The following is a 10,834-nucleotide window of genomic DNA, read 5'->3' as shown; positions in this document are numbered from 1 at the left end:
TTGAAACATAGACAGGGTGCTTCATGTACACTGTATTATGTCTATCAGTTAGACAAACACAATAGGAACTCCCATTTCAATAGTTGGTTATGCTTTTTTCAAAGAATGGGGTTAGCCCCATGGGCCAAGTAAGGTGGTATTTAAATGCATCAGATTTATGACAATTGAAGGTTACCATGATGCGCTGTTCAGTAATGACAACTTAACAAAACTCCTTTTGTTTGGTACACTTTAATCTGGGAGGTTGAAGCTGCATTACTGACCTGTGAGTAAGAAATGTCAGGAGTAGGTGTTTGTGTTCAGCAGGTCCAGGTCAGGTCATACCTTGTCAGTCTAGTAAATAGCCTCCAGATTGCACTTGATTTCAGATGCTCCTGATGATATTGGGGAGTGTAGAAGATTGACAGCTGGAAGCCCTGTACTGTCTGCTCACCCGACTCCTAAAGGCGACTTGACACACAACTTTAGGCAGTATACATGGACTAGCGCAGATAACTCTATATTCTCTCACCTCACCGGTCCCATAGCTTGATATGGGTTGATAAATACCATCTTTGCTTTTTATGTCATTTTAATAAAGTTACCTCTACTGTTATACGATTTCCTACAAGCTTTCATATGACATGATTTCAGGTAAAAGTTTCTTAAGTACCTAATGTTTAATATGACCAACATGACTCAATGCTTTTACAAGTTAACAAACTTAGTCACTGTACCTATTTTAGGAAGGCAAGTAAGGCTTTTCTTTGGCAGTACTGTGGAAAGCTTTGAATTTGAATTTCGTTTTCCTGACACCTACCACACTACAAAATATCCATCTATAGCATTGAAAACATAACCTTGGTGAAGGTAGTAATAATAAAACCCGACAGTCCTGATCTGTATGATATCTTTATTCATCAGTTACAGGGCAAGAGTTATGAAATCATGTCAGCCACAGAGACTAACTCAGATGGGGGGGTACACACTAGGGAAATATTCATCACTACACAATACTCTTTTAAGTACAGCTATACAGTGTTCTACACATGTTCCTTACACCAAATTTACCTATATTCAAATTGGTTTCCTCCCCTTTTCATCACAATTCTATAACATAGAGAATAAGGTTTCAAATCTGTAAAAACATTTTTCAGACATGAATTCTATTATCCAAGTCTAGTTTAACGTCCATTTAAAATCACTAATTTCTCAAACTTGTAAATAAACTAATGTTAGGGACACAAAATTATTGCAGACCATTTCATTATGCTAGTGGTCAGGGAGGAAACCTATTTTGGTTTAGATCATCAGGGCAGTCGTATATACAAGTAGACTCAACACGAGTCCCATGAAAAATCTGAGCAATCCTGGGATTCAAAAATCGTAGAAAAGTTTGCATTATGCCATGTAACGGATCCTATCATTAGAAAATATACTTTCTTTTTTTTACGAAATCACTCGAGGAGAGGTGAAAATAATGGACCCTTTGATTCAATTTGAAGTAGGAAAGTTAAGTTTAGAAGCCTACAAACCTCAGAAGGCACAGTCTGCAAAACTAGTTTTGCTGTAGAAACCCTACTTGGACATGACCTGAACTTTGACTGGCATCTCCAAAGGTTACATCCTTTTTTTTCCATTTTTCCCTTCTTTACAACACGAAGGTGATAAACTAATATTGTTACGCATCTGTACATGTTGCCCGATGTTTTAAAACCAACTTTCGTCCGTCTCAGTGAGCTTTGTTAACCATACAACCAACAAAGAACTGTAATAATTAAGTAGTAGACAACAGGTCTATCATGACAACTGTTTTGGAAAATTGGAGACTACTATATTATATATGTACAGAGGTGCCAGACTGGCCTGTGTGGGCCTTCTATGGGGGTTCTGACATCCACCTATCCATTTCCTACAACACTCATCAAAACACACAATTAAATATTAGTTTCCTACTGTTGAGAAGTCAACACTGATGTGCAAGGAATTGTGCAAGTAAAAAAGTCTACTTATCGGTACCAATACACTAACATCCTCTACATTATACTATAGCCATTCTGAACTCTTTAATATGTAAACAACTACTTACTTTTTTGTAACAAATTAGAAAACAATCATCTCGTACAAGCCAAAATCTGTTAACACAATATCAACAAGTTGTGACAGACCAAGGTACATCTCCTACCACATGACATTCCACCACAGGGTTCAAATTTAAATATCCTTCATGACCACAACATTTTCCTTACACACAGAGGAAGGGGGACAGTCCATAATCAAGACTATGCCAAACTTGACATCACAATTAAGACCACACTTCTAAACTTAGCCTGTTGATGGGGAGGGGTACAGTGAGTTAGACTGAGGTTTCTGACTGCAGTCTGAGTACAAACTTGTTGCTCTTGGGATCTTGGTAGTCTTCCTTGAGTTTGATGGTTGGAATACGCATGACAGTAACCAGCAGTGAGAAGCTCTGTTCACGGAGAGCAAAGCTCATGCCGGGTTCCAGCGAGTTGTGGAGAGGAAGGTCCGACACAAGAGTCCACTTTTGCTTCTTGTGAATTTCGCTCTCGTTCTGAATGGAGGGCCCTGGTGTCAGGTAGCGCTCCAGGAAGGCCTTGGGGGTACAATCATGTACAATACAGAAAGCAAGGTGCTTGAGGATGCTGTCCATGGTGTGGTAAGGCTGCTGCTTGGTTACACGCAGGTATTTCTGCATGGGACGGGCAAATGCCGGGAAGATCGCCTGCGCAGCCTCGTGAGGATCCATGGGTACGGCCGGGCCGCGCTCCTCGCTTAGCCGTTTGATATGCGTAAATGCCTCTTCTGTGGCACACACAAACCGCACTCTTCTCTTCTTCACCCTCCTCTCGTACTCTTGTTCCTCGTAGTATCTCTCCTTGTGGATCGACTCGTGACGCCGCCCCGCCGCCGCGATCATGGCCCGCGTTTGTGACGCCGAGGCGTTACCCGGGTTCCCGTCCACGTCGTAGAACTTGAAGCCGGTGAGCTGTTTGGGCGCACGTGTGGGTATGTGCATCAGGGCGGGGTTGTACGGTGGGAAGTCACGGTAATATTGCTCGAGGAGCCACACGGCGGCCCGCTGTATGCTGAACTGGCCCACGTGGTAGAATCGGTTTTCTCCGTCGGTATTCCTCACTACCTTGACGATAAACTGGGGCCTGAGGTGCCTGAGTTCGATTAGAATAACTGCTAGGTAGTGAATGAAGAGCAGTGCATCCACCAGGGAGACTGCGTACTGCACGATGTCCTGGTAGTTGGACGGGCGCTCGTCTAACACGCGGACTCCGTAGAAGAGCCAGTAGGACAACGTGTACACAAACACCAGGGCCATGATCATGGAACGGAACACGAACACGCGCGGCATGACCACCCTCGGCCTGCGGAAGAACAGCGCCCACGCACCGATCAGCAGGATCAACAGCTTGAAGGCAAAGCTGATGAAGAGTCCATGGCACACGGTGTTACAGGGGTCCAGAGTTTCCTTCCACAGAACCAGCGGAAGCACTACGAAGGCGATGGGAGTGAGGAAGGCGAAAAAGGACAACATGGTGGCAATGACGACCCCGAGGTGCTGGATGCTGCCCAGCCCGATACTGTCCTCCATGTCCTTGGCCATCCTGGAGATGTCCTCCATGGACGTCTGCTCGCTGGTGCCGGTGATGGCTGTAGTGTTATCTCCCCCAGTTATCATCCTGGTGGGCAACATAACAAAACTAAGGTCAAGATCATGGCAGAGAACAGGAAAACAGTATACAATAGATCTTGTGATGTATCTAAATAACATACATTGAGATATAGAGATTACGTCCCGATGTTCCATCACTTTTCAGTGTCACTACAATAGGACTAATCACTGGGTCACTCAAAATGTAATAAAGTAACATCCTCCATTATCTTATCTAGTCGTAGAAACTGATACCTGGATGTCTAATCTTCATTAACTGCTCAACATTAATTAAGGGTGTCATAACGCCTGGTCCTTTGCTACAACCACTGAATAAAACCAGAGTGACTGAAGCTGTCATTGACTATAGGACAAAGTATATCTATACATCATGTATCATCAACAGAAGAAAGGAGGCTGGCCTACTGACCTGAGGCAGGATCTGAACCTCGATGACCTCCTCTCCATCCTCCCCATCGCCCCCTCCAGTGGTGCTGTGTGGTGGAGTCTGTATGGTCACCGACCGGTCAGCCTTCAGGAGGGAGCTGCTGTGGTTGTGGTCTCCCCGGCTGCGCCGTTTTCTGTCCCGGTGCTTGTCTCGGCTGCGGTGCGACCGGTGGCTGACGTAGCTGCTGTTGCCCGAGCGAACGGACTCTGTCTCCATGGTTGCTGTTTCTTTCACTGCCAGCTGATACTAAGATACCTCTGTCACGTCATTTCTGCACAGGTGAAAAAAAGGGAAATCAGCAAGTCATATTTATGTGGAGAAGTTGAACCTCTTATAATAGTCAAAGAAACTTTCTTGGAACATCATTCCATTTCGATGGCCATGTACTGTAGAAAGAATACTTACCCTCGGTACTTAACACATCGTATCCAGGTTACCCCGTTTTCAACTCACACCTTGTGGCAGTGAATAACAGACAATGGCACGTTACATCACCATAGTTAGAGAAACCTTATCATGGTCCATCATCCCTGACACTTCCCTTCACCCTGAACATCACCCTGCCTACAAACATCCGGTTCCTATGTACCTACAAACCACAGCCTTCAACCCACACCTCTCTGGGATACAGTATCAGCCATGACTTTTTCCTCACCACACAGACCTTGCTGAAGATCAAAAGTGGTTTGGGAAAAGTACCATAAATGGGGAAATGTTGGCAGTTGTTTTATGTTGTTTTTCACGGTGACCTTTTCCTGCAAACTTAAAACTGCCATGGACATGACTCCTTTAGTCTACAGTAAACAGAAGTAAGTATTTTCAACACTCCATTTTCTCCCTGCTGCAAAGTTAAATCCTAACAAACATTTCCCCTTTTGCAGTATGGAAAGAGTTAATGTGCCAAACTGTTTTCACAACAATGGTATCCAAAGCACAGAGTAAACTCTTTTTGCTCCTTCCTGTAAGTCTGTCAGCACTTTTCCTCCTAATTTGGCAGAAACACCGCAGGTTCTTATGGCCTGTCCATTACCCAGCTGCATGTGTAAACACATGTTTCAGGTGTGGGCAGACACCAAGGTAGTACAGGTAACACATCACCTGGACTCCATATAATACATGCATGTAGCTAAAACAGACAGAAAAATCATCCTGTGAACACAATATTGCCATGGGGACCTTTAGCCTAGAAAGCTACATCATCACATCAGAGTTCACATTCACAATGGCAGTACACCACTGGTGCATAGTAAACAAACATAGGCAAGAGCTAGGAACAATTACACTGGATCGCCAGCAGCCCCCTTCTTTGTATCAGGTATCAAGACATCAGTCAGGGAATGTACAGGTTTGCCAACAAAACACAGGTGGACATCAGGTTATAGTTTAACTCATACTGAGTCATAGCAGATGAAAAGACTTTCACCTTCAAGACCGATAACTAATGATAACTTTACGTCCCCATCTGATAGGACAATGTGACTCTTTTCCAGTCGTGCCTAGACCCGGACGCAAACCCTGGTTTGCCAGTTCCGCGGAATTTGAACAAGATATAGCGAACTGCAGCATAATTTGCTAACCACTATACCAAGCAAACAGTTAGAAATACTATATAGCATCTATCACAGGAACAGCCCTTCCTTTTACCACTGACACTTTTACATCAATGATAAATGGCACCACACGTCTATTATTATTTATTTTCTATTAGTAAATCGCCCTCTAGACATTGCCCTCCCCCTCTACCACAGAGTACAGTGGTGACTACTTGGTACTAAAACATCCCAGTCAGTCCCCTGCCACCAGTCTCCTCAGAATTCCATACCTTTATTTGGCACCCTCCATCCATCACAAGTCCCATTACCAATTATTGAGCAGGGTAAACAGCACACCCTTCTGACCTGGGCGACAAATCAGCAGCATGTGCTAGTGAAATGTTGGACCCTCCCAGACCAAGCATTCCAACATGTAATACTTGTACCTGACATCTTACCATACTTAGGTATCCCAACTATGTACACAGTTCAAACAATCATAATGATCAACATCACGTGGTCTGGACTACCATGAACCGTTACAGATTTTAGTGGACTACCATTAGCCACCGTTTATGACTCATACAATATAGTCATAGCTATAGCAGGACAGTAAAAAAAATGGTGGTAAGTCATAGAAATGTACATACCTAGCCAGTCAATGTCAAACAGATAAGCAATCTATCGCTCTTGCTCTCACAAAGTGTTGTTATTGTCTAGTACTAGTACTAGGACAGTCTATTTAAAAGTAAGTACATAACAAACTGCTAGTGGGCCAATAATATAATCATTCTGGGGTCCCAATTCTAAATATCAAGACAGACCATTAAGGTTTTCTTCAGTTATTGTGATAACAACCGGAAGTACACACAATGGCGAACAATAGCTAAGGAAAAAGATCTCTCCATTTTTCAAGGAGGTAATAATGTCCACAAAAACAAATTATCTATGTGTCGAACATTCCAAGAGTTGAACTAAGGGCCATCATTCCTTTTAGGCTTCTCACAATTTGAACCAACTGTCTCACACAAGCAGTACTCTCCCCAAACACTTAACCATTTGTTGTTGGCACCATTATCAGTATGTTATGCCACAACTGCAGTTGCTATCATCAAGTCAACATGGAAGAAAGCCAAGGTGTCTCTGACTGCAGATCAAGTATGGGTACAGGAACGCGGGTTCCACAAACAGCTGGCTGTCCACGGCCCTGAGGACTCTACAGAAGACATGGCAGATGAGAGCTAACTAGGTGGGCCTCGTTCTGAAGAGGAGACTTCAAAGGAGAGAATCACTTCAGTCCAAGTGGCAACGAGGGAAGGACCCTCCAAATACCACAGGTTTGATAGTGAGAGGATTCAGGCTGTACAGAATCGAAGCACCATAGTAAATGAAAAATCAGCCCCTGCAGTTCCAAAAATGTTGCTAGAGGGCCCAAACCTACAAAACTTCTTCATGAACCCAAGTCTAAAAAATCATTACCATATTACATGTCCAGGACACCATATACAAAAACCAGTAGTCCTGCTGCAGTACTATTAAAAGCCACTTGGAGACCCATATTTTTTTCCATTTGCCAACACCTACCAACATAGCAAACATCATTAGGGTCCATCCATGACTTCTCGAGTTATGCTGTTTACGAACATACATATACACGAAAACAGATCCTTCTTCTGCAAAGGTTACATTTCTTACATATTTCTCTGCCAAGACATTGTAAATTGCACTCAAGCTACAGGCTAGACATTTGTACAAACTACATATGAGCCTCCACACATTCTTAACAAACCTTAATCTGTCCGAGTGAGTGTAGAGCACCTGCAGATACAGTATACCTTCCAGACCGACTGACCTGTTGTGTCTAAGTAAGTGTTTGCTCGTCACCCAGCCTCCATTTGCCTGTGGTCTCTCCGAGACAAAGATCACCAGACCACAACTCAACATCACAGCCAACCTTCAAATACCAACCACTACAAACAGGAAGACAATTCTATGCCTCCCAAGTCATGAATATTTTAACCACGGTTGAAGAGGCTGTGCAGAAAATACAATGACTTTCTTGTAGAGGGCGTCCTTTCTAATAAACAATACCGTTTATCGTATGAATTTGCAACATATCACCATAGTAATTTCTATCAAACTATCAAAGAAATTTGCATCTAACATATCTGTTGTCAACATTTAACAGGTAAAACAGCTATCTAGTCCATTAAATAATTCCATGTACGATGATGTACCATTCAATTAATTTTTTTCGTCCAATTTTATTGAAAAATTGTTCATATCGCAAATTTAAGTTGAATACCAGATTGTTCAACGGTGAAAAAAGTGATTGTGTTGGTATTCACAGACTAGTTAGGCTAGACACCCACACTAACTGTATACATACAATGTACGCACCTATTGTATACAAGAGAACAGTCTGACAAAATCATTCCCTTTCACAACATGTCAGTCCTCCCAAATTTATCACTAAACCTTGTCGGCCGCCTAAATCTACTGCACCGCCAGAATCCCCCATGTAGACCCTCAAACTAAGACCTGACGAAAAACAAATACACTTGTGGCTGGGAACTGTTCGTCCAGGTACAAGAGTATTTGATCAACTTCATAGCACCTGTCTGTAGTGACTGATGACACAGAGAGGTGGCCTTGAGTGAGATTTATTTAGGATTATCCACCACTATGGTCAATTCAAACATACAAGGACATAATGTATGACAGAGGGTATTTGACAGAAGGATCCTTGGCAGGGGTATACCTTTACCTGCTAACCAGGACAACTTTGGTGAGTAAAGTACTGTAACTCTTAAACTTTTTGACGTGATTTTGTGTTGCAGTGCTTTACAGTACAATGTGAGACTAAACATTGCTATAGCACTATCGCAACCTCAAAACCACCCCAAAATCATGCCCGTAGCCAGGATTTTGCCTGGGGGGGTTCGTTTTAGTCTTTGGCGGACCAACGAGCGCCAAAGGCGCGAGTTTCCTAGGGGGGTCCGGGGGTATGCTCCCCCGGAAAATTTTGAAAATTGAACTCTCTGAAATGGCATTTCCTGCGTTTTTGAGAGATTTTCAAAGGAAAAATCAGACACTCACACAATTGCTTCAGACATTATTTTATTCGACGAAAACGAAAGATTAGGTACATCAGTTATGAAATGGCTTCTAGAACCGTTGGAAATACAAATTAGTCCGCCATTTAAAAGTATTGTGCATTGAAAAACGGACCTTCGAGAAAAAAGCGGACCTTCGAGTCCGAGTGGGGGGGTGCGTCCGCACCCCCCGAACCCCCCCTGGCTACGGGCATGAAAATACTTTAAATATAACATGGATAGTGAGAGAGTGAAGAGACTCTAAGCAAAAAGTATCAAAGCAGGTTCATTTTCGTTACGAATGAGTTGAAATTTTGCGCAAGTGTAAAGGCACATACCTTTTTGAGACCAAAATATCTCTGGCATTCAGACTTTTATGAGCGACCAAGTTTATTTCAAAATGTAACTGTTGAATACTTTTTGCCTATTAGGTTTAACCTTCTCCTAGAGAGCACTCAACACTTCCCAATCAGCCCTGGCTACAGCCACCATGTATCATGTAGAAATGCCATGACAGGACAAGGTTGGTGAGACTGTGTGGGCAGGATGTGCCCTGGCATTCCAACAACCTTTCTGATCATGCAGTCAGCCTTTCTGAACATGCAGCCAGCCTTTCTGAACATGCAGTCAGCCTTTCTGAACAAGCAGTCAGCCTTTCTGAACATGCAGTCAGTTTTGAAAGGAAACATCTCATCCATTCTGACCAAAAACAACACAAGAGAGCGTTACCTTTGACCTTGAGCTTGCTCAGAATCAACACCAAACCCATAACAGTTGGACTTGACTCCAAGAACTCCCTTGGGGTCCAAATCATCAAAGGCAGACTAGTTTACCCTTCAATAGTTTTATATTTACAGCTTAAACATAAAAGACAACATAAACAGAACTTCTTTGGAGGCCCTCTAGACCATGCTCCTTAACTAGTTTCCTGAACAGCAAACAAAGAAGGCAAGCTAGCTGAAATCCTGCCAAACTGTAAAATACAGACAAGGTAATACAAAGCTCCACTCCTGGAAGCCTTTCTCAGAACACAGCTGTAGGCAGACTGACCTTACATTACCAGAACAATGTTGTCAGACCTTGTTACAGGAAATACCAGGCTGTATGAACTCCATCTGTATCAACTATTCCTTCCCTCAAAATGGCAGGTTTTTCAATTCACTGTTGTTTCATCTATGTACTGATTATTAAACTGTTCATTATCAAATAGACAAATAAATACAATTATCTTTTCCTGCCAACATATTCCTCTATCTGTTACACCTTACGTCTTTTTCTTTATCATCATAAGTTAGATACAGTAAAACCGATCCCATAACCCTGTCGCCTCTTCAAATGGGGAATAAATGTGGAATAAACAACATAGACGCTGATAGAGATGGAAATTCATGATGGACATGCAGCCAGTCTCTTATTGGTCTAACTGATAATTGCCATGCTGTCATTGGTTGCACTGCTAATTGTGATGGACTGTTAGGATCAGTCTAACACACCTGACAATGTCTTTTTACCAAGAGCAAACTTTCAGCTGTTTCCTATCCATCATGCTATACTAAGCAGGCTCTTACTAGAAGGAACTTTTTTCTGGGGCCATAGCCAAATGTACACACATGAAGGTATTTACCTGAACCTTTTGACCTTCCAGGGATGAGATGCAAGTCTGGCAGAAAAGACAGGGGGCTAAGAGGATCTCATACAAGTATGTGGATGTCACCTTGGCTGGACATGCTTGAGCCTGATCTGACATCCAAATCTCTCCAAGAAACCCATTAGCAGCATTCAGGAGGCTGGCATGCATGCAGAAACACTGGGAATGGCCCACGCATCTCCACGTCACTCTTAAACTCACGGACATGACTTCCCAATTGGGCTTCTACTCAAGGACAATAAGGTCCCTTCCCGCACAGGCACACAACGTGCGGAGCAGTACATAATAGCCCTGCAGTACAGAGATGCTTTTGTGAGGCTTGCCCCTTTGTGGAATGCTGGCTGTCACTTTGGTGCTTCAGGTTGCATACATATGCATGGTTCCATCCTGCATTTGAGCGGTGAGAGGGGAAAACCAGGGCAGCTGCCAAACAGCAGCAGGACA

At 43.1% G+C, this 10,834-nt stretch overlaps 1 protein-coding gene across 1 annotated transcript; it reads right to left on the bottom strand.

The window, feature by feature from the left end:
- Positions 1 to 875: 875 nt before the first annotated feature.
- On the bottom strand, positions 876 to 10,390 carry LOC118414043 (vang-like protein 2). The gene is given in 4 exon segments (XM_035817793.1): positions 876 to 3,682; positions 3,684 to 3,695; positions 4,098 to 4,386; positions 10,367 to 10,390. Coding segments are annotated over 3 exon segments (1,593 nt in total). The 5' UTR covers positions 4,332 to 4,386; positions 10,367 to 10,390; the 3' UTR covers positions 876 to 2,335.
- Positions 10,391 to 10,834: the final 444 nt, after the last annotated feature.

Source organism: Branchiostoma floridae, chromosome 1, assembly GCF_000003815.2.
Source record: "Branchiostoma floridae strain S238N-H82 chromosome 1, Bfl_VNyyK, whole genome shotgun sequence".
NCBI lineage: Eukaryota > Metazoa > Chordata > Leptocardii > Amphioxiformes > Branchiostomatidae > Branchiostoma > Branchiostoma floridae.
This window is presented reverse-complemented; position numbering and strand designations above follow the sequence as displayed.